At 37.2% G+C, this 25,000-nt stretch overlaps 1 protein-coding gene across 7 annotated transcripts in view; it reads left to right on the top strand.

Moving 5' to 3' along the window:
• The window catches only part of LOC135221669 (uncharacterized), a 488,794-nt gene that overhangs the window by 431,980 nt on the left and 31,814 nt on the right, over positions 1 to 25,000 (top strand). For 6 of the 7 annotated variants that reach the window (XM_064259381.1, XM_064259378.1, XM_064259377.1 and 3 more), the window contains 2 exons: positions 6,412 to 6,560; positions 8,679 to 8,720. In XM_064259381.1, coding sequence (XP_064115451.1) covers positions 6,412 to 6,560; positions 8,679 to 8,720 — 191 coding nt within the window. The remainder of the gene's footprint in view (positions 1 to 6,411; positions 6,561 to 8,678; positions 8,721 to 25,000) is intronic. The other variant, XM_064259382.1, reaches the window with a different exon arrangement.

Below are 25,000 nucleotides of genomic sequence, written 5' to 3'. Positions count from 1 at the left end.
AGGGATGAGGGAGGATGAGGACTGAAATTCATAGAAGTTATAGACTGCCTCTTCAGGTGTGTAGGTCATAAGATGAGTCAGGAAGTCATGAGCAGGAACAGAATTACAGACCCCACAGGCTTTCAATAAGCAGTTGTCGACGTTCAAATTAGGGATTGTAGTCTTAATTAACCGATTACAGTCTTAACTCGGTAACTGTGTAAGCAAGTATCCTCGTAGGTGTTATATTTATACCTGAAAGGAGTCGAGGATGTCTTACCAAAACTTATTGAAATACATAGTCTTTTGATTTTTTTAACATGACAGCAAGACGCTATAACACGCTGAAGAACACCGACGTGCATAGAAAAAATCATACTTAGGTACTGACTACTTTAGTTACAGAATTTTTATAAGTGATATAAACTTTGTAAAAGAAATTGCACAGAAACCTCCGAATCATTTCATCTTTAACTGTGCAATCTTTTCTTCAAGACATTGGGTTTCGTGATCGGGAGTATATGAGCCTTTCAGGAATATACAGTAGTTTCAAATGTGAATATCATTTAGATTACACGAAAATATATATTTTTGAAAGGAGTGACAAGGTACCAAAACCTGCCAATGCTGTCATTAAAAACCACAATTCGTAGTATTCAAGACACCAATAACAAAAAATCCTAGTATCATTATGTTAACGCTAGAGCAGTTAAGCGAGTGTGTGAATTATGGCCTAGAGTCCCCATGCCATGGTCATCTTTAAAAAGAACAGTGTTCTACGAACCGTCCGTTTTGAAATGAGAAGAAATGGCAGAGGTCATCGGGAAACTCAGCACGAGGAAATATCTCTGGGTCATCCGAGAGAAACGCTGTCGAAAGTCAGCTCTTATTTAGGGATGTTTTAGGGAGAGAATGATTAAGGTATTCAGGAGGACTTTGCTGGCCACAGGTATAGGCAGTATGTTATCAGTTTTGAGCGTTCACCCTTCATTATTCCTCCGATTAATTATCAGATTGCCATTTAAGTCGCATTTTTTTCCTTTTGTTTTTAAACAAATGTTGGTGTCACAGTATTACTGAGCATCGACTCCAAAAATCATTTATACTACTAAATGATGTGACCGATAAAGAAAATCAATTATTGGAAAGACGGTTTAAGGGAAGCTACATTCAGGCAGATCTCTGGCACAAATTACTACTTTTGGGATATGTGGGTATATCGATCAGGGCAAATAATTACAGAGTGGAATCCCTTTCACTGCCTATCGCATCGTAAAGTACCGTTTAACCTTTCACGGACTTTTATGGGAAAAGTGCAGTGATGCTGCACGGATTATGTTAACTTTTATGAGTGTACCTGCTTAGCTGATTTGTACAGTACTTCATTACGTTCATTCGTGCATACAGATTGTATTGACACGCATTCACACTTGTAAATATACATACATACAAACATACATACATACATATTATATATATATATATATATATATATATATATGTATATATCTATATATATAATATAGAGTATATAATATATAATATTAACTTGTGTATAAATTTTACTTGGAAAAGATTAACACTGACGAAGTCGTGAACTGTATTTTGATTTATTTTTCTCTTGATATCTTTGAAAGACATAATTTTCTCTAAAAGAAAGAAAGTAGGTGAGAGATTTTTTCTTTAATTTAGATTATCTTTTTACATACATTTTTGACTGGGGCTTTGAATAGATTTAGCAGCTTAATATCACGAACACAATTATGACCTCTTTCATTGTTTTATAGTTAGTAAGCCATTAAGTAGCGCTCAGTTATGCAAAGGTTTTTAGAGTAAGTAGAATGGAATAAAGCAGCTAATAAAAATCGGCTTTTGTTATCATTCCATAGTCACCGTCTTTTTTTTTTCACCAAATCTAATTATGCTAGAGCTTACTGAAATCTTGAACTAAATTACCAGATAGTGTTTTCACTTGGTTTCCTGGGAGCTTGATATGCTTTGAAATGTCATCGTGAACTGTTGACTGTAGCTACAAGATCAGCCTATTGTTTAGTCATTAATTTATTTTGTCAAGTTACTGATATAGAGGAAGTTTCGGTTATTTGTTACAAACCCCTCCCAGGGGGTGTGGGGGCGATAGTGCCATCAGAGGACCTTACGCGACCCATAGATATAACTCCTTACATTCCTTTTACTGTGCCTCCTTTCGTATTCTCTTTCTTCCGTTGTTTCATATTGCAACTGTGAGGTTTTCCTCCTGCTACACTTTTAAAACCGCCTGTACTCTCAATTTCCCTTTCAGAGCTGAATGACCTCATAGGTTCCTGCGCTTGGCCGTGGGCCTAAGGTTTATATTTCAATTTCAGTGAGAAACTCGTATTTTTATATAGTGTCGCGATGCAGCAAATGTAAATTCTTTAAAAACAAACGCAACTAGATTCATTCCGGGAGAAAGAAGGCGATGTAGCGAGCTTTACGTTGACTAAAGCAATTCCTTCAATTAAGGAAGAAATGTCGGAGCAACTACGATAATGATAAAAAAAGACGGCTATTTTGTGCTTGCGTCAGTAGCTGTTGCATTGATGGATATGGATAGCTCCCTCGCCTGAGCGCGTGAGGTCATCGTTGATATCTTCAGTACTTGTGATGACGGGAATACAGTGATATCAGTAATGATGGTTTCTTGAATGCCTTTGATGACAGCAATAAGAGGGATGAATAGGAGTAGTGATAAAACGCTGCGAAGAGCATGTGCCGAGGAGTGGTGTGCTCCCCCTCAGGCAGGTTTTTTTTTATTGTTGAGGGGATTTGACAAGGGGAACTTCTTATTAAAAGACGAGGCCTGTGAAAGGCACGTCCCTTTTGAAGCAAATCACAGGGGAGACCTATATAAACAAGAAATGGGGTTAAGGGCGCTCCCTCTTCACTGTAAATCGGCGGGGAAGGCTCCGTCGTAGACACACACTCTGATCTCAGCCTGAGAAATGTGTACAGTTCTCTCCTCCTCCTTCTGTAAGGATAATTATTCTGACCAGAATAACGATTTGTGTGTCACAGAAAAATAAAACGGGCGGGACGAAGAGATCTGAAGAAAGAAGACCTAGAACGAAAAGAAAGAGGAGGCCGGAAAGAAGAGATGTGGGAGGCCCTTTAGTATCTGTTCCCTTTTAATGTACATTGATAGCTATCGGCCGAGGTTCTCATCATCTTTGAAGACAGTTGCTTTTACCGTCTTGGCTCAGAGCTGGGAATAGTATTATTATCAATAATAAATGAACTGGGGAGGAGGGGTAATGGTTTCATCTTTCCGCTTGGAGTGGATCCTTTCAAAGGACCTGTGCCCCAATAAGTGGTCTGAGTTTCCTGGTACAGAAATATTCCATGAAGTGTAATGAAAACGATTTGCTTTTTTAATAGATAGCTTAGAGTCTTATTGACTGGGACGCCTTTTAGGCTTATGGTCATTAGTTTGAGTTTTTTATTGCTTTATAGATAGTCCATGTCTTGGTTCGTTTACGGCCATATAAGCTGCATTTTCCCGTTACAGAAAAAAGAAAGACTAGTAAGGTTAGTGAACATAAAAAAATGAAAGTAAAATAATCCCGCACAATAACATTGCAACCAAAAAATCAGTCTCATATTCACATTGTCTGTTATGCTACGAGCAAAGCACTAAAGTATTGAAAAACATTATTAGTTTGAAAGTTTCGTGAAGGCATCAACACTAGGTGTAAAGCAGTAATAATCTAAATAATAATACACCAGATTTTGGATAAAAGAAAGCCAAATTTTCTCTTGGTTTTTGTCAAAGATATGATCTGGGAAGGATAATGCCATCCAGACCAGAGAACGATATTCCAACGTTGGGGAAAAGCATAAAATCCTGAAGTATGTATATGTAGGCGGCGGCTTCAATACGGTCGACAATATTAGATAAATAATGAGTTTTTTTATAATTGGTGTGATAAAGAAAGCCTTTAACAATAAATGTGGAGACAGACAGGGACATTACACAGAGAGTAATTAGGTCAAAGGTAAAAACGCTATTATCACCATATTTAAGAGAGTTAAATATCATCAGGTGATCTAAGTGCATATTACACAGTAAGTTGACAAAAGTTTAATGTTTCTTGTGAAAATCCAGTTAGTATACGAGTTCAGTTTATAATTACGTTAATTATTATTGGAATCATGGTATCATCCCAATCTTGGAGAGATTCTGATATATATATATATATATATATATATATATATATATATATATATATATATATATATGTGTGTGTGTGTGTGTGTGTGTGTGTGTGTGTGTGTGTGTGTGTGTCGCATATCTTTTTATGAGTTTCGTAAAATATGAACGGGGAAACGATTGACTGAAGGAAAAATGAAAGGAGCCATTAAAATTCAATTAGAAGATGAGAAAACATTATACAATGCTACATTTTAGCATATTAAATAAAATCAGAAAAAAATGCAAAATACCCACGGAGCCAGTACTAATGCAGCAAAAATAACTACCATAGGAAGCATAAGAAAGAGATTGGTTGAATTTCTCAATATTCAAAGTTTTTACGGTATCAATGAATATCAAAGCAACTAAAAATTGGACACATTTAGTGGCGGGAGTTTCAAAACACTTCGCACCCTTATTCATAGACCACCTGATGAGATGTAGCTCTTAAATATGTCGTGCTAATTTGCCTAACTCGTACTTCCCTATTTGTCGTACCGTTTTTATTGACGTTTTCTCCATTTGTATTTCGGAGAGAGAGAGGGAGGGAGAGGGGTATAATGTCCCTTTTAGAGCCAAATAAGTCTTTCCAATTATTTTGTTGGTCATTCTACATTTGATACTTGTCATTTTGTCTTCGGACACGGGAATCGTGTTTAAAGTGCTTTTACTGGAAATAACCAAACTTTAGGACTTATTATACAGAAAAAGAACCTGAAATGCTCTCAATTATTTATTATACAGACAAAGAACAAGAAATGCTCTCAATTATTTATTATACAGACAAAGAACAAAAAATGCCCTCAATTATTTATTATACAGACAAAGAACAAGAAATGCTCTCAATTATTTATTATACAGACAAAGAACAAGAAATGCTCTCAGTAAATAATTGATGCTGAATTTATATTTTTAACAAGCTAAGCTTAAAGTACACACACACATTCCTTACGTAGGAAGTTATGGCACTGCAGGTGGTTATTCCGTGGGTAGTGGTCAACTCCATCGCCGGTGAATAATGAATCGCGTAAGCTTTTACCCGGCGCTTCAAACCATGCAAGAATCATGGAGGGTTTTGGCGTGAATGCCAGAGGTGTTGCAAAAGGTTCCCATGAAGTGAGCGTGTTGCACTGACCTTAAATTAAGTAACAGCCTCCATTCAAATTTCCTATTTTGGACGGAAAATTGTGTATTTGGGAATTTTTTGAAAGAGAGAGAGAGAGAGAGAAAGAGAGAGAGAGAGACGAGGAGAAAAGAAAGAGAGAGAGAGAGAGCAGAGGAGAAGAGAGAAGAAGAAGAACAGTTAAAGAAGATTTACTCTTAAAAGTTTATTCTACCGCCTTATCTTAGTTTATTAAATTTCACCTCACTTCTCTCTTCTCTCCTCTCTTCTCTCTCTCTCTTCTCTGCTCTCTCTCTCTCGTCTCTCTTCTCTTGCTAAAATACGAGGGAAGGGAGAATTCTTAGAACTACTTGTTGTTTTCGTTTAACTTTGCATTAAGAAGTAAGAGAAACTCCGTTCACACACAAAAGTTTTGGTAGAATTGCTTCAGTGACTGGATGCTTCCTTTCCTGGTATAAGAGAGAGAGAGAGAGAGAGAGAGAGAGAGAGAGAGAGAGCGTATAATTAAAAACTGATTCTCTCTTACAAACATCTGTGTGAGTCTGTGTGTGTTTCTTTTATTCCACCGCAAATAAATATCTTTTCAACTAGGAGCCGGTAAAATATTTAAATTCTAAATGTCAGAAACGCACTTTTTCATCAATGTCTGTTTTCCAGGTAAATCTCTCTCTCTCTCTCTCTCTCTCTCTCTCTCTCTCTCTCTCTCTCTCTCTCTCTCTCTCTTGTCTACTTTTATCTTGTCTGCATGCATCTTTTGTCGATTTTTGATCGTCAGTTTTACATATATATCACTTCGTTATGATTTCAAATTTTCACTTTTAAGCGTTTTTTGGCCTGTTTTATATGGATGTCTACTCATACTGATTAATGATAATTAAAAAAAAGATACGTTTGTAATTGGAGTCATATCATTGATATTTTTCCACTGGTAAGGGTATGAGCATTCGCATAACTTGAATCCAACAAACGATATATACGATGCTTCGTTGAATTCATTCATTGCATCATTTCGTTTCATCTACCTTTTTTTGCTCTTCAACTCTGTAAATTCTCATCATCCCTTACTCTTTTTCTGCAGGTCTCATCCATATGCCTTCGAAGTCTGTGGACGACGGGGAGAGGCCCTCCTTTATCTGAGTGGCCAGAGCGAGACGGAGACGCAGAGATGGATGGCCGAGATGAGGAACATCTTGTGGCCTCCCAACCACCTGGACGCCATCAGCAGAAGTAAGTGTTGCTGCGCGTTTGTCTCATTTAATCATATTATTATTATTATTATTATTATTATTATTATTATTATTATTATTATTATTATTTAGATATGGAACAAGCCCAAAGGGGCCATTGACTTGACATTCAAGCTTCCAGAGAATATGCTGTTCATATGAAAGAGGTAACAGATGGTAACAGGAAATACACAGAAATAGACAGAAAATAAATCAACAAATTAATAAATAAATAGAAGTAAATTATAAAATACAGGGAGATGTGCTTTAGGGTAATAATGCATTGCATCTGTGCTTGTTCATTTGAGGTTCCAATTGCACAACATTCCCAGGGAGACTGTTCCACTGTCCAACGGTATGACGAAAAAAGGACCTCTGGCACTGAGACGTTCGACATTGACGCGCATTAACCGCAGAAACTAAAAATGGATAGGTCGTTGGGCGAATGATTTTCATGTTTCTCATTTTTTCTATTCTTGAAACCCGTGTTTGATTATATTAACAGATAAAATCATACAATAGGTCATTCCATCGTCTTCACGTAGGTAATCTAATGTCATTAGCTAATATAAACATCTTTGCAAAAGAAAAAAAAAACTTGGTTATTCCTTTTTGACAAGAAGGGGTTCTGATTTCTGTAACTTAATCCTTTGTGTTCTAGGTACCAGTTATTGCAGATATTTGTCCTTTTTTATATTAGATTCCTTTTTCTAGTTGCCATGAGGGCTATCAAGTTCTCGTATAAAACTGTTGTCAGTGGTCCTCAAAACTTGACTTCACTCTCTTAGTAACGTGTGCTGTTTTGTTAAGTAGGCGGCTATCCTTGAATGGAAAACCAGAATTAGATCAGTATCGTAGAAAGCGTCCTCTTGAACTGTCTGATGATAACTGGATCAGTATGTATTTGACGACAATGGCATCGCTGGTGTATCTCATGGCTGAAGCTTCGTACGTGTCGTTATTCCATTATTTTATTGATATAGTTTAGGGAAATTTCTATGTAAAGAAGGACGTATTGGAAATATTGGTTCAGCCTGATTAAATTGAGAAAGGGGCTTTTAGTCAAACAGACTAAAGGGATGGATGGAAAACACCTCTCTCTCTCTCTCTCTCTCTCTCTCTCTCTCTCTCTCTCTCTCTCCCCGAACGTGTCGTGTCCTCCTATTCCGTTGTTTCTTTCAACAACCTTCCCGGAGACTCCTCCCAAGCCCCCTAGTTCATGCAAGACAAGTTTTCCACAATAAGCCGACCTCAACCCCGGCAGGACGTGGTTTCAACATGGCTTGGCTTCTTTATGAAAAAGAGAGGTGCGGCCGCTGGGTGGGGGGGGGGGGGGGGGGGGGGGGGGGGGGGGGGGGGGGGGGGGGGGGGGGGAGAGGGAGAGAGAGAGAGAGAGGAGAGAGAGAGAGAGAGAGGTTGGGGGGTTGGGAGAGGGTATGCGTCTGAAGAGAACGGTGGAAGGGTGGAGGTTTGGCGTTTTCTCCATCTCTTAATAGGAAGGGGAGCTAAAAGGATAGGGAGTGTGGGTTTGGGGGAAGGGCGGGAGGAGGTTTTTCTTTGAAATCTTCTGTCGTTGAAAATATAAAACGAGACACATAATCAGAAATGCTGAATTGGTACAGGGTTGTGGTTTCGGTGTTGGGGATTTTGTCAGAGAGAGAGAGAGAGAGAGAGAGAGAGAGAGAGAGAAGGCGTCGAAAAATATTTGATGTTGGGTGGGCTGTGTGAGGGGTATATGGTAATTCTGTTTATCAACAAATACCAGCTGTATGCTCTTCCGTATGAGCATGTACGTATGTGAGTGAAAGCGCTTCTCCGCATGTAAGTAGGTATGTGGAAATAAGTGAATATGTGCATTTTGAATATGTTACTTTTTATACAAGTATAGTAAGTAGCATTCATTTATTACTGGATATCTTACACGTTCCCACCTTGCATCTGTTTGTGCAAGTTTGTCACCATAAAAGACTATCGTGTTATTTATGCTTTGGGATTTTGAAATTATTGTCACTTTTGTTTTATATTTCATTTCCAATGTCTATCGAACTGTTGCCATTATGGACTTAGTAGTTTTGTCCTTTCCATTTTGACATGCGCAAAATTTTCTCCGCTCTACAAGCCTCTGGTGAATGGATTTACCCAGGAAGCGCCCTTGCCATAGGTTAGTAGTTAAGAAACATGTTTTATCAAGTCCTTTTTAAGTAACAATGTTTCCTTATTTTAGTCTCTCTTTTTTTGAGGACCAACCTTGCGTTTCCATTAAATATAAAACTCAACTTTCAAACCCAAGGCTTGTTTTTCATAGCTAGTTTACCTTTTTTATGTCTTCTTTTTTTATCATCAAGGTTCCTTGTTTGAGAAACAAAACTTAGTTGTGAAGACAAGTTATCAGAATAAGATTTAGTTTTGGTTGGTTAAAAAAAATTTTTATTTTCTTGTTTCCATGTTATCTATGAAGTGATGCGCGTGGAATCCTTCCAGAAGGATTGTAGTCGCTCTGTTGCTATTGAAAAGTTTCTGTAATTGTCTGTTTCAGAATCTTATACCTGATTCCTTTCCTCCTATTCCTATAATAAAAAAAAAACACTCCTTTTCTATGCCTCTCTTTTTTTCCAAATCTTCCTCAGAAACTGCATAAGAAATCAAAAATTAAAATCCTGATTTCATTTTCTTAGGGAATCTGAAGTTATTCTCTACGTCTCAATTGGCAGCAGCATCAGATCTATATATCTTAGTGAAATTAAGCTTCCCTACCGGTATGGTGTGTGTTGTGTATATGTATATAATATATATATATATATATATATATATATATATATATGTGTGTGGGGTTGTGTGTGTGTGTGTGTGTTTGTGCGTGTGTGTGTGTGTGTGTGTGTATGCGTGTTTGTGTGTGTGTAATTGTATGTATATATACATATGCATATGTATAAATATCAGGGTAGGTAAAAAAAAAACCCGAGTTGAAAAAAAAAAAAAAAATAGCCCGGGCGGTTTTTTTTTAAACCGGGTTTTATGAGGAAAATGCGTTTTTATTTTTACATTTTACTAGTTTCATATATATTTTCTATTTCCTTATTGCTTCTTTACCTTTACTATTTAAATCTAGTAATATTTCTATGCCCGAAGTTTCATTTGTATTTCAGCTATCTATTTATAATCCTGGAAAAATTAAGAGAAAAATATAAAAATAAGTTGAACAGACATGCAAGTCACCTACTAAGTAAAAGTTCCTTTCCCGTGACCGATTTTAAGTTCAGTCTGTACCAAAATTGCGGTCCCGTATTTTAAGGGTTAAGTCAGACCAGGACCTGGTATATTTGGTAATTAAGACTTCTTTAGCTTAGGCCTACTATGGAAAGTTTGGGAAACTGAAGTCCCAAGTCTTTGACAGCAACTTTTATGAAACAGTTTTTCCCCATTATCATTTATCTATCTAATAACTTAATTTATCATCATTTGCCTATAGGTTCACATGTAAGTATGAGACGTGGGTTTTAATTTGCTTACTTGCTGTCTTGTAGTGTCCAATAAGTATTCTGACATATACCCTAAACTACCATAAAATTATTTATTATACTTTACAATACAACTACAAAGCAGTATAGGACTAAAGTTAATCGGCAACTTGTACAGTAATTGAGGTTTGTTTGCTTGTCATGCCACTTTACCTCCATAAAAGATTGTCGATTCTGGAACATGTGAGCTCAGATTTAAGAATACTTTAATCATAATTGCAATTACTTAAAATGTTGTGGTCTGTTGAATTACTGTACTGCACTATACTAGATTCACATCAACCGTGCATCTGATGTCTAGGCCAGTCCCTTACAACGCTCCTGATTGGCTGTTGATAAGCCAATCATAGGGCTGGAAACTCTCAGTCTCTCTCGAGAGTTCACATAGGCAGGGTGTATGTTCCATCTCTCCTGAGGGGTACGTCTTTCAAAAGTATCCCTCAAGAGAGGTGGAACATACATCCTGCCTATATGAACTCTTAAGAGAGACGGAGAGTTTCCAGCCCTGTGGTCGGCTTATCAACAGCCAATCAGGAGCGTGGTAAGGGACTGGGCTAGACATCACATGCACAGTTGAGATGTGAGTCTACTATGGCTCTTTGCTTAAATGCATCTTTACTATTTTTGCTTGAATAGGCCTATGAAAGTTTAAGTGCTGTGCTACCCAAAACCAAAGCCAAGTTTGTTTTGTTTTTAGGCCTAAGGTATTAAACGTTGCTAGTTTTTCATAATTTCATTACTTTTCAACATAAAATCTTAACAAAAACTGGATTTTCTTTTTTCCTGATATTTTATAATGTATGTGCATACTGTATACTGTAACTGTACAGTACAGTAATGTCCTGTTGCAGTCAAAAATTGAGACTTCAGTTTACTTAGTAGGCCTGGGCTAAATCTCAAGTACCTTATGTTCCTGATCTGACCATAAATCTGACTTAAGAACAGATCTGACTTACAACGGGTCTCAGAATCTGTTCTTGCAGTAGGAGACTTTCTGTACAGTAAATTGTAATTAATTATATTATGTCTTCCAAAAAAAGAGAGAAAAAAAGGGGGTTTTCTAGGTATACTGTTCTACTCTTCATTATGTATCACATTCAAATTTACGCAATAGTACCGTTATAATGTATTGTAGAAGCAGAAAACAGATGAAAAAGGTAAAAAAAAAACCGCCCGGTTTTTTTAGATTGGAAAACTATTCTATTACATCTAACATAATTTAAATATATTTGTAAATATATTTAAAATATAATGTAAAAATATGTAAATATAACATATAATGTAAATATATTTGTTCTACTTTAAATTATGTATCAAACTAAAAGTTACACAATAGGACAGTGATAACGGAATATAGAAGCAAAAAATAGCTTTAAAAAACCTAAGAAACCGCCCGGGTTTTTTAGATTAAAAACTCCGGCCCAGGAGGGCAAGCGGGTAGTTCCCCGGGTATCTACCCATGCCAACCCTTATAAATATATATGTATATATAATAAAAAATAATAAAAAAACTTTTAAATATTATTATATATATATATATATATATAATACTACATATACACCAATTATGGTCTTATAAGGCTCGCGTAAAAGTTCTTGCTAAAGGAGCCCACAATATATCTAGTGTATAAACCGAAGTTTGGAGGGTACGGTCTAATTAATGTTTGCTTCGTGTGCTTTTTTTATGCTTTGAAGTTTATTTTGGTTTAGAAGAAATTATAACAGTTAACAGGTGGAATGTATAAAAGTAAGTTTGGTTTACTTAGGGAAGACTAATATATGTGGAGTTCTTGTTTTTGGTTGGTTAGTACTTTCTGAGCATTTGGCAGAGATATTGCTATACTGTTTGATATGAGCAATCGGAGAGAGATGGACTTTTTTTTCTAGGATTTATATCAAGTGATTTATATCAAGTGCGGGAAACATGACAACTCTTCAACATTTAACCTTCAGGGTGGCTTGTGCAGGTCCCCTTCAATGAAGCTTACGCTCGCGTTTTTTCACTAAGTAAGCAACGAAAGTATTGTAGGTGATTATTTTGTTTCCTTTGGGTTTGCATTTAGATACTTTGATACTGAAAGGCTTGTTTTAGGTGTGTCGATTAGTTCAGTCAATTTGATCGAAATTTCTGTAAGTGGATCTTTAGGTGTACAATTTTATTTCACGTAGTGTTATGAAATAGCAATATAATAATATATATATATTATATAGATATATATATATATATATATATATATATATATATGTTTGTGTGTGTGTAAATTTCTGACTCACATCAGGATCGAACCCAGGTCTTTCAATTGAGAAGCAAGGCTGCTGCCACCAGACCATACAAGTAGTTCATGAAAGATGTTGGAACTAAGTAACCTGTACCTAAGGCCTTTGAGTGATTATGATAAAAATAATCAACACACAAATCATGTGGCACAGACTTAAATTTCTGACTCACATCAGGATCGAACCCAGGGATAATTCGAATGAAATCCTGTCAATTAGGTCATTGCTGAGTCGGAAAGTTGGGGAAAACACGGTGGTATGCTAGGCAGTTAGCCTCCCCAGGTAAAGCCTTAGGTACAGGTTACTAGTTCCAACATCTTTCATGAACTAATTGTATGGCTTGGTGGCAGCAGCCTTGCTTCTCAATTGAAAGACCTGGGTTCGATCTTGATGTGAGTCAGAAATTTACACACACACACACACACATATATATATACATATATATATATATATATATATATATATATATATATATATATAGTTATATATATATATATATATATATATATGTGTGTGTGTGTGTGTGTGTGTGTGTGTGTGTGTGTGTGTGCGCTATTTCATAACACTACGTGAAATAAAATTGTACTCCTAAAAAACCACTTACAGAAATTTCGATCAAATCGACTGAACTAATTTAATTAACACACCTAAAACCAGCCTTCCAGGATCAAAGTATCTAAATGCAAACCCAATGAAAACAAAATAATCACCAACAATACTTTCGTTGCTTACTAAGTGAAAATACGCGAGCGTAAGCTTCATTGAAGGGGACCTGCACAAGCCACCCTTGAAGGTTAAATGTTGAAGAGTTGTCATGTTTCCCGCACTTGATACTTAGTTCCAACATCTTTCATGAATTAATTGTATGGCCTGGTGGCAGCAGCCTTCCTTCTCAATTGAAAAGCCTGGGTTCGATCCTGCTGGGTTCGATCCTGATGTAAAACAGAAATTCATTTCTGTTCCACACATGATTGTATGTAGATTATTTCTAATATATATATATATATATAATATATATATATATATATATATTATATATATATCACAGAGAAGTATTTTGCATGTTTTTTATGGACAGTTTTGATAAACTTAATTTAAAAACATTTCCACCCACTTGGCATCATTTCTGAGGCTGCAAATATTGCGTGACTTTTCTAAGGCGTATCAGACGTATCTCTCCGAAATTTACGTTCTGTGAGAGGCAGAGAGATCACGCGGTGTCAGGGTAAGCCTTGGGGTTACGCCCTGTCATACTTCGTGGTTCCTGCGAGGTTCCAAATATTTTAGGAGGCTCCGTCTCGGGAGGGGAGATGGACGGCTGTTCTCTCTCTCTCTCTCTCTCTCTCTCTCTCTCTCTCTCTCTCTCTCTAGTTTAGAGTTTTATCATTCTTGGTTGCCCGTTCTTTCCCTGTTTATTTATTACTTTTTCCCCTCCTGCCCTTATTTACCTAATTTTATCATGCATGTAGGCCAATATATATAATTATTCTAGCTAAGTTTTCGAGCGTGGATTTTCCTTTTTTTTTTTCTATTTGGATGGTCATTTCTTCCTTTTGCCTTTTTTTAATCTTCTACTTGAACTAGGTAGTTATTCCCTCGATCCGACAGGAGAATCATTTTCGCGGCATTTCTTGGAATTTTCATATTTATCGACGGAAAGTAATAAAATGGGCTCAGCGTTTCCCACAAATGTTTCACGTCAGATTTGAAAACAGACAGAAGGACGAGTAATGAAAACAGACAGAAGACGAGTAATGAAAACAGACAGAAGGACGAGTAATGAAAACAGATAGAAGGACGAGTAATGAAAATAGACAGAAGGACGAGTAATATAGCAATGGGAGGTTAGAAATCAGAAAGGATCCATGTTTTCAACTCTTACATTTTCAGTAGGTAGCAGCTGTGCAGAACACGAGCCTATCCAGGAAAAAGAACTGTTCATTTTTTGAAATTCATTGTCTATGAAGATACCCGATACGTAAAAACGAGCAAAGATATCAAGTTGAAAAAAACAAGAAAACAAACATATCGCATATGAATGATTAATATAACTTATTTTTCTGTAATTAGCTATAGTAACCGAAATTAATCCTGTCTCCCTCAGTGCTGTAACTTGCTTTCCTGATGAATCTTTGGATTTCTCTGTTCCTTTGGGTCAGGCTTCGCTTATTTTCCCGAACCATTCCTTTCTCTCTCTCTCTCTCTCTCTCTCTCTCTCTCTCTCTATTTTTTCATATATATATATATATATATATATATATATATATATATATATATATATATATATATATATATATCATTTGTTTTCTGTTTAATAATGATTTTCTTTTTTGGGAGGGCTAGACCTAGATAATATCGCTGGGGCTTCCGTCGCGTCCTTCTCTGACCAAAAAAATTAATAAGCAAATAAATAAATAAATAAGTAGAAAATAAAATAAAAAACAAAAAAGGTCTCATGTGTTTCCGCATGTTGAAGCAAAAACTTCAAAAAGAAAAAATAAATGGGTTTAATCATTTAGCATTCTCTCTCTCTCTCTCTCTCTCTCTCTCTCTCTCTCTCTCTCTCTCTCTCTCTCTCTCTCTCTCTCTCTCTCTCTCTCTCATAAATAAGGTTTCTGTTCATATTCAAAAGGAAAAATTAAACGTTAAAACTTTTGTGTTATTTGCAAGCGTCAGGACGATTCACTCCCCTGCATAAAATACGCGCATTTTAATTAGAGCAACACATGACAAAGCAATAGCACGATTCATCACTGGCACTCCCCCTTTTAGTTTTCATATATATATATATATATATATATATATATATATATATATATATATCTAGATCTATATATATACATATATAATATATATATATATATATATATATATATATATCTATATATCTATCTATATATATATATATATATATATATATATATTAAATTTATTTATATATATGCATTTATGTCTGTAAGTATATACGTATTCCTATTTATGCGTTATTTTTGCTTCCATACTTATATTGAAGCACAAACATATCAGTCTCTTTACACAGGATTCGTTTAATTTCTTTACGTATGTATATAACCATTGGATGCACAATTGTAACTTGCACATGGCCTTAATAAAATGGTCAAGTTATGATACATACTCTGATTTCTCACATTTATAGTCTTATTTTTTTCTCGGGCTTTGACCTTGAATAGCTTGACAATTTTGAATCTGTGTAGACTTTAACCAATCGAAAACAGAACTTCGAAAATGAAAACAAGAGAACGTTGATATTACCATACCATGAGTGGATTTCTTAAGCACTTAGGCTAGGAGATGTCCATCTGCCAAGCAGTCTTATTATTATCAATATTTTTATGATAAAATCATTGAACTTTTGTTAAAGCCGCGCTGGATTATCCCCAGCTAACCCCCCCCCTTTTTTTTTTGAAGTGTGGAGAGAGTGTAGAATGCGGATGAAAGAAACAAAGCTTTAGGTTGTTAGGATAACTTCTTGATGATCATATTCTATGTTAAAAGAACTGATACGGTGACACAAGTAAAGACGTACATTGGATCTGGTCAAAAAAAAGAAGGTAACAGATATTTTGGGATGGTTCGATTGTGTGGGAAAAATGGGTGATGGTAGGTTTGCGCAAAGAATATGTAATTCAAAGGTTTTGCTTGGAGGAGGACAGGAAGACCCATACGGGGTTGAATGGATGGTGTAAGGTGATGGGAATAGGAGCCTGAATATTTAGGACGCACAATATTGTGTGCAAGATAGGAAGGGGTGAATGATGCAACGAATCGAGGGAGCTCGATGCGTCGTTTGATGAGCCTGCTGTATATAAGTGTAATAAGTGGCCAATGTTGGGGAAGCTTTGCTCTTGCAACGTTTATTCCGCAGTTAAAGTGTTTGTTTGTATGGTGTTTTTACGTTGCATGGAACCAGTGGTTATTCAGCAACGGGACCAACGGCTTTACGTGACTTCCGAACCACGTCGAGAGTGAACTTCTATCACCAGAAATACACATCTCTCACTCCTCAATGGAATGGCCGAGAATCGAACCCGCGACCGCCACTGAGGCGCTGAAGTTAAAGTGTGAATGTGTCAGCGAACATTGAATGTTTTTTTCTGTCAGCAGCTGCGTACGTTATCTCTTGATAACAAATAACAAACATCAGGTTTTTATGAACCAATGTGTTAGTACGTGCGAGCCGGAGAGGAAATTGAAACCATAAAACATGCGCTGGTTAAGGCTAACGCCTTTTTGACATACATTGCAGAAATAACCTCTTTCTCAGTCACATCATGGACCTGGAATACATTAATGGACGAACGTACTCTATTATTGTGAAATATAATACCTAGGCATCACACACACACACACACACACACACACAGTTGGCACGTGGATAAGAGAAAAGGAAGCTGACGAATAGACGCAGCCTGCGACCTTTCCCCTGTTACCCCTTTCAGTCTTCTTCAAACTACTACTCCTACTCCCACTCCTCTTCCACGAGGAGGGAGAGTGAAAGAGGAAGCTATGAACGTTAATATGAGAATCAGCTAAAGGAAACTTTCGTAATGGGAAGAAATAGTCTGAGGAATTATTGATGTTGGAAAAGGAGAGATGGACGGTATCGTCAGGCTGTGAGAGGTGTAGGCGAAGGGAAATAATAGCTAAGGAAAAGAAAATTATGTGGAAGGAAAATCGAAAATTGAAAACAAAAGGAAGTGAGACGTGAGAACATTTTACCTCTCTACATAGAAAAATAAGTATTGAAAAAAAATTAGCTGACGAAAGTGAAAAAAATAGTCACCAGAAAAAAAATAGCAACAAATTATACTTACCCTGATGTTCAGTAAATATAGAAAAAGAGATTGACTAGGAAATGGGATGTCAACTACATATAGGGAAAACTATGAAAAGTATGTCTTCCTAACGAGGATTTTCCCAAGGTAAATTTCTAACTTTTTGGTTTCACGGCCTGAACTAATTATTCAGCTCTCAGTTGCACTGGCCGCCATGATTATGATAACTAAGGCCAGCCGAACGCTCCGTAAATAATTAGGTTCAAGCAGAGAGAGAGAGAGAGAGAGAGAGAGAGAGAGAGAGAGAGAGAGAGAGAGAGAGAGAGAGACTGCCCCTGTCACAGTGGCAGCAAAAATAAAAGACGAGAGTGCGTGTGGATGACCTCGCAGCTTTTCTGCCGGTCACACAAGAATTATTAATCCTGCAGTAAAGGTTAGAGTTCAGCTGGCACCAGTAGCCATGAATTACTTGCAAGAGTCGAACGCTTTTAGGATTTCCACGTTTCCGTTTATAGAAGCCATTCAAAGTTTGTACGACACAGTAGGAAGGCCCCAACCGTTGTGGTCTATGCGCATTAATGTCCCCTGTTTGTGTGGTGAGAGGCCAAATAAATGTCCCCTTTTTTATGTGGGGGGTAGGGGGCGCAGGGCGCAATTATGTACATCCAAGTTGTGGGGGATTGTGCATTAATGTCCTCTTTTTGCGTAGAGAGTGGTGCATTAGTGCTCAAGTTTTTTATTTTTTATAGGCAAACAAAATTAGTGTTACTTTTTATGGCAGAGGAAGCTTTTGTATTCCTTTTGTGTGTGTGTGTGTGTGTGTGTGTGTGTGTGTGTATGTGTAGATGAGGAGGGATGAGCTTAAGCCCCTTTCTTTTGTGGGAGCGCATTAGTGTTCCTCTTTATTGGAGGACACTTGCATTAGAGGTAATATTTTTGTGTTGGCACGTTCATTAATGGTCCATTTTTAATTTAGGACATCACATTAGCGACAAATTTTTATACGCAAGTGTTGGAGGCACATCATTGTATCCTTTTTTTATAAGCAAGTGTGTTGGAGGCACATCATTGTATCCTTTTCTTTTTGTGTAAGGAGGGTGCGTTGGCGTTCCATTTTAAATTCTTTTGTGGGAGGGGGCCGGGGACAGGCCACATTTTTGTTCCTTTTTTAATGATTAGTATGGGGCATTAATGCCTCCTTTTTAAGTCTGGGTTGGAGGAGGGGTAAAAATGAGTGTTTTCCTCCTTTCAGTCTATGGCGAAGACGTGGAGGAGGCAATGAAAGCGAGAAGAGCGCAAATAAATTTTTAATTACCGCTCTATCTTGGCCTAACTTGTCATAATGTTACCATTGCAATCATTGAAGAAAATTATTGAATTTTTTTATCATGCTATATTGAAATTTTTTAAAAACAGGCCATACTTATTAGTCTAGTGGATTTTAGTGCATACTAGGGGGAATTAGCTTGTTTCGGATTATTGTTTTATTGATTTATATTTATGATGTTTTCACTTTTGCCCTTTCTTTTTATATAGACATCCAAAAAGACCCATTTACCAAGGAACAGTACCAATTTTAACAAACAAAAACATTGTTCAAACACAGCATTTCGAAAGTGGAACTTTTTTATTGCAATACTTACGTTGATTTTTATTTTGAAGAATTCTAACATGATAAAACATCGGTTCTGATCGTTGTTGATAAAAAAATTATCCGAATTTTTTTCATTCTATTTTATTTCTTTTGTTTCGTATAATTATGTAAGTTTCCTCAACATATTTGGACGGAAATTGAATTCCATTTTCAACGTAATCACGTGGTTTAATTTTTGGATACTTAATTCGCATTCATTGTATTGTACTCCCTGAGAGATTCATTTTGTCTCTGTTACCAAAACTAGTGAATAATGTACCTAGTAATTTGCTGGCTATGGCGGCCTCCAGCCACAGCTGAGAAGGGAATAGAGGTAGTGACCTCATTCTATAAAAGGCTTACTGGGAACTGGGGCTTGATACCATCAAGAACTGCACAAAAGCGAGCAAGCGAGCGCGCGCACACACATATACATACATACATACATACATACATACATATATATATATATATATATATATATATATATACGTATGTATGTATGTATGTATGAAACATATATCAGTGATCCTCTTGCCCTTCTTTCCTCTCGAGCTCCAAATCCCTCAAGTATTGCCTCTTATTTCCAATAACAGTGGACCAGCAAATGGGCCCAGAAGTAACGAGTCCTCAGGACATTAAAAGCGTATATGCGGCGATCTCGTTCTGTCTCAGTGTGAGAGGGCGGGAAATCTGCTCCCTTTTTATTGCCTCGGCACTCGCTGCGAGAGAGCCTCCAGTAGTGGTGACAGAAATGAGAGAATTCTTCCGAGGTTTTGCTTAGTCTTTGTTTGTAGGTCAGGAAATGACTCAGTCTTCGAAAGGCGGCGTAGAGTAATATTCTAAGTTCTAATTAATTATTTACACTTTTCTTTTTATTACGTGACAGTACCACCATTGTGCCTCTAGTGTTTGCGACCACGGTGGGGAATTTTATGAGGTTTTGTGGCGTATTCGGTAGCGCTTGCCTTTCGACATCAATTTTGGCGTGAACGGCTCTCTCTCTCTCTCTCTCTCTCTCTCTCTCTCTCTCTCTCTCTCTCTCATTCCCACCTCTTCCAGTCCCGTTTCCTACGTCCTTGAACTCTGCCTCTCTACGACGTAATTGAAAGGTTTTTATGACAGAACCCCATCTGGGTTATGATGTGATTCCACCCGTGCGCGGGACTTTTTAGGCCTAAGTCTTTTTCGATTACTAGATATAAAATTTATGTGTGTAGGTGTGTGTGTGTGTGTGTGCGTGTGTGGGGGGTGTTTCGGGTTTTCCGGTGAGTGTGTGGGTGTGTATTTATTGGTCCAGCAACTTTCTAACCCTCTTACCGTTCACTCAAAAGAGCAGAGGTCCATGTTGACGTGAAAACATTTTGTTCTGATAACAACTGCATTCCCAGAGTTGTCATGAAGTGACTGGCTGTTGCAGAGCCCTCACTTAAGAACAATAAAGTTCTTTGCCCTATAAGATATTTGTCGTAATTTTAACTGTGCTCAGTTCCTGTACTGTTTATTTTCAGTGTATTGTCAAATCTCTTCTAGAATGATTCACACGAAGTAAGAGGCTCGTGAAAGAGTATAACTCCATTACTTCATTCATTCATCAGGATTCAAACTTTCACAGCTTAGATTGTCTTGAGAAATTTCTAATGAGAAATATGCCCGCGTATTTTGAGCACCAGTAAACAGTAGATTACACACAAATCTGGACCGTCACTTTGACTTTAACCTTTGACCATTAGAAGGTTAAACTCAGAAAGACGAGTATCCATTATACCAGGGGTTTTCAACCTGGGGTACGCGCTCCCCTTAGGTCTTGAATGAATGTGTACATGCCGACCTTCGATGTCCTTTAGCAAAAATTGCTCCTCAACCAACTAGCATAGTTACTGAAAAACAGTTTCAGCCATTTCATGAACTCCCTTTGCAACTGATGTAATAATAATGTATTTTGTTTTTGCAGCTCAGTACCATAACCTTGAAAATTTACTGCATAGCCAGAGGGAAATAATTATAAAAAAAAAAATTCTTTTATTTTTTATGTAATTCTTTATGTTTACAATATTATTGGTTATGACTGGAGAGCTATGTACTTACTTCCCCTCTGAACAGTCCTTGCAAATATACGCAATGAGATGTTTTTCAGAGTTGGTTTTGTTTCCCACGTTATACAAAGTGAAGGGGATACATTACTGACATTACAAATGCCCGAAAAGTTACGGGGAGAGAAAAAGGTTGAAAACCCCTGCATTATACTAATAACAAATATGTGGCAGCAATATCAGGTCGATAAGGCGGATATAATGCCTTCGATAAGGCACTGAATTTCTCGAAAATGTTTATACTTTGCAATGAGCGAGATGGTTTCTTATCAACATATTGTCAAACTTCATTGGCGTCCATCAAAAGTTACTCAGTTGGCCTGAGCCAATAAATAAGTGTTTTCACCAGTCGTCGTCAAAATCCGTTCTTCCATTCCTGGGATATTTGGTGAAATGAAAGACAGGCACTAAGAAATAAGTAACGATATGACTTCCTCCCAACTCCCAGAATATGTCAAATAACTTAAGAGTCAAGGATCATAGCAAAGCGGTAGAAAGCTGATGTAGCTCTTCATTGATAAGAGCATTATTCTCAGAAGCATATTCTATAATATTGAAAATAATGTAAATCAAATTCAGTCCTCTGAAGATGGCTCAGCAGTAAAGCCGACGCCGCTCAGCATCTACAGCAGTTTTCATTTCTTCCTGGTGGTGTTCAAGTATAAAATCTCGTGTAAGAGTAATTATGAGCTCGCGCATGAAAAATGTGTATTGTATGGTTCAAATCGGTGTAACGTCTCGTGTAGTAGAAAAAATACTGCAAAAGTAGGAAAAGAACATGAAATCCGCATGCGTTATGTCCAAATATTCTGATGTAATGTGTTGTGAGAACACTGAGATAAAATACTGAAAAGATAATGAAAGCTTTTGAAATAAATTAGGTTTAATTCAAATCTGTATCACAGAGAAGAAAATATTTTAATAAAACTGTCTGAAAATGGCAGTTACGCAACGAAACTAATTTGCGATATGATTCTGAACTCTCTGGAAGTGACGAATTTCAGGCTTCGGTTAAAAAAGAAGCCAGATTCCACAAGCCCTTAAATCTGCGCAACATTTTGGGGTTAAGAAGATATATAGATGAACGGTGCCGCCATCAGATGTATACAGTTTCCCAGTTGTTTCCCTTGTTTTATTTATAATAAAAAAACCAGACATCATTTTGGGATATTTTTACTTATCTAATGACAGAAAGTTCTCTGTGAAAAGTGACATACGTAAAAAATCCAAGTTTGTTAGATTTTCTACCAATATGACGAACTTTGTAATGGCTTAGTTAAAAGGAAAATCGTTTAGTTTGTTGTGGAACTCCGGAAATAAAATCTGCAAAAGCTCTTTGAAATGACCCAATGCAGTCAGATGATTTAAGAAGAGACTTCAAGTAGGTTTTTTGTTTGGGCTAAATTGTCTCCTTAAAATGAGGTGAACGCCTTAAAGCATAACTTAGAAAATGAGAAAAAATACACTCATCAGTGGTATACATGCAACGCCATCTTGAATTGACAATTCAAGATGGCGTTGATACATGAGGTTATAATAAAGAATGTTGGATAAAGAAAAGGGAACATGAAAATCAGATACCGTACATTATAGCAGTCTGACCAAGAGGAATAATGATAAATAGATAAGAAACGAGGCAAACAATATTCTAGAAAGAACGAGCGAACGATAAAGAAAAAAAATTGTTTCACAGTAGTATCATGAGTAACTGAAAATGAAAGACCTTTTACCTCCATGAACGCAGCAGCAGTTATTAATAAACATAAGGTTATTGAACTGAAGTGTATACGTTTAAGAAAGAAATTACGAGCAAAAAAGAAAGGCGCTTCGTCAAAATGTATCACAGAGATCACGGCAAAATCGACTTGAAGAATGATTCACTTGATTTCGTGGGAGAATAAAAACTCGAATTCGACTTCCTCCTGGTTGAACTGACTAAGATTTCTCCAGGTAAGGAATGGAATTCTTGGTGGTTGCAAATCTGTATGTTTTTATACTTATACTTAATCAAAATTTTCAGTAGCTGTGTATACTGTGCAGTTTTGTTCCAGTTTAGTATGCTGATCCTTTAACTAGAAAAAAATGTATTTCAAATTAAAATAAAATGTTCATTGAAATCTCGAGTAAACGATGTCTAAGTCATTTTTCTATACCTCCCGTGAAAGAGGGTACTTTGATTCACCCGTATTAATGTGCTACGTGAATGAATCATCGTGGGTAAATCTACTCTGGCGTGAGTGCGGACTTCTCGAGAAAAGTCTTGGCAGCCGGCATTCCCGACTTAATGAGTTTGGGAGCTCCTTCGTTATCATCATCATCATCATCAGCAGCAGCAGGTATAGAGTATCCGGCCTTAGATTATCCCTCCCCTCTTGGGTGATGACGCTGATGGTGGTGATGGTCACTCTCCTTCCATTCGCCATGTCGATCCATTATTAATTAATACGTGGTGAAAGGACCGGTTCTACTGGTGGTATCCGCTTCCTTCCGTCACGAGTTGATCTTGTGGTCCTGTTGGGAGATTAGGGCCAGTAGTGTATTCTTGATGCCGTTCATGCACATTTGGTGATTACTGTGTCTCTGTGTGACTTGTGTCCGCATTACTGTGTTACTTGTTCGGTCAACCGTCTTTCAATGTGCTACGCAAGTTACCAAGTTCTTTTAAATCTTGAAAATAACCGGATTTTAGTTGTTGAATAGGTAGGGAGATTGACTCTCATGTTTTTAAAAGAACGAGGATTACGTTTTCATTACATTCCTTGTCCGTGTATGATGTTGCAAAACATCTTTACGCCCACCATGTTTACAGAGTTGCTCCTCTGGTTCAGCGTGCAATATATTTCAGTGGAATAGGTCAATAATTGCAGTACTTGCGCCCTACATTTTTTGGGTATATCAGCCCAAAGTTCAAATCTTGCTGGTTCTGAAGAATGTGTAGATTGAATTCTCATGCTGCCTGTGAAATTCATGCATACACACTTTATAAAATGTTCTATTCAATTTTTTCCCATCAGTTAATTGGGAAAGAGTTTACGAATTTCATTATGAAATGGATTCATAAGACTTAGGTACAAATCTTTTTATCAAGTTGGTTTTTAAAAACTATCCTCAAACGTTCAGTATCCGCAGCTATCCTGAAAACTGGGTTTTTGTAATGACGCGATTCTCGGCGAACTGTTGTGCTGTAATTGCAATCTGTCCAGCTCAGCTCTCGAGAATCCAAGTGCTGAAGCGTCATACCCTTAGCATGAAGGTTGCCTAAAGACCCGTCCACACGGTCGAGCTTCTGACGTCACTTCGAGCAAAGTTCGTCGGACAAAGCTCGACCTTGTGGACGGGGCTTTAAGAAACGAAACGGTAGCTTGATCTCTGCGACCGAGGAACAACCACTGTCCTCTTAATTGTTTAATCAAAAAGTGACTGGAAGTTATTTCTAGTGAGTAATCTAACGGTTCCGATGCCAGGTCGTCAGCCCATACTTTCAAATACTGAAAGGTATCGTTATATTTGAATGTTTTGTGGCTTTGGAAAGTTTCTCGTGCAAATTTTAGTAATACGAGAACATTTATTGAGATCATCGCTTTCATATGATACATTTATGCTCTAATATTTTAAGCTTGGTAGCTTTCATACTGATGTGATAAGTTTATTCGTTTATGCAATCGCATAGGCTACTTAATTTTAACACCTCTTTTATTCAGATCTAAGCAGAGTTGAATAATAAAGTCGCTCAGTTGGCATCCCATAAATATAGTAACCACTACATAATCCAAAACCAGTGGAAAATATCTAGCAAGCCAAATTTGACACGGCACGTGATTCCTAGCCTTTCCGAACGTAGAATTATCTATTCCATTTTAATGTCGATGCATATCCCCCAGTGAGGATCACACTGAAAGCCTCCTCCTGCCTCCTACCTCCTGACTCCTGCCGCCTTGAGTATCCCAGAGACGTCATACAAAATGCAACAAAGGCGAGATGACATCTTTGAGTTCGCCTTGAATGACCTTTCACGTCTTGGAGAACTTTACCTCTGAACTTTCGATTCAGTTGGCTTTTCCGACCCATTTTTCATAACGGCTGCCGAGAGGATATTGGAGGTTAAAGGGCCCGTCCAACCCCTA

This window comes from Macrobrachium nipponense, chromosome 3 (genome assembly GCF_015104395.2).
Source record: "Macrobrachium nipponense isolate FS-2020 chromosome 3, ASM1510439v2, whole genome shotgun sequence".
Lineage (NCBI taxonomy): Eukaryota > Metazoa > Arthropoda > Malacostraca > Decapoda > Palaemonidae > Macrobrachium > Macrobrachium nipponense.
This window is presented reverse-complemented; position numbering and strand designations above follow the sequence as displayed.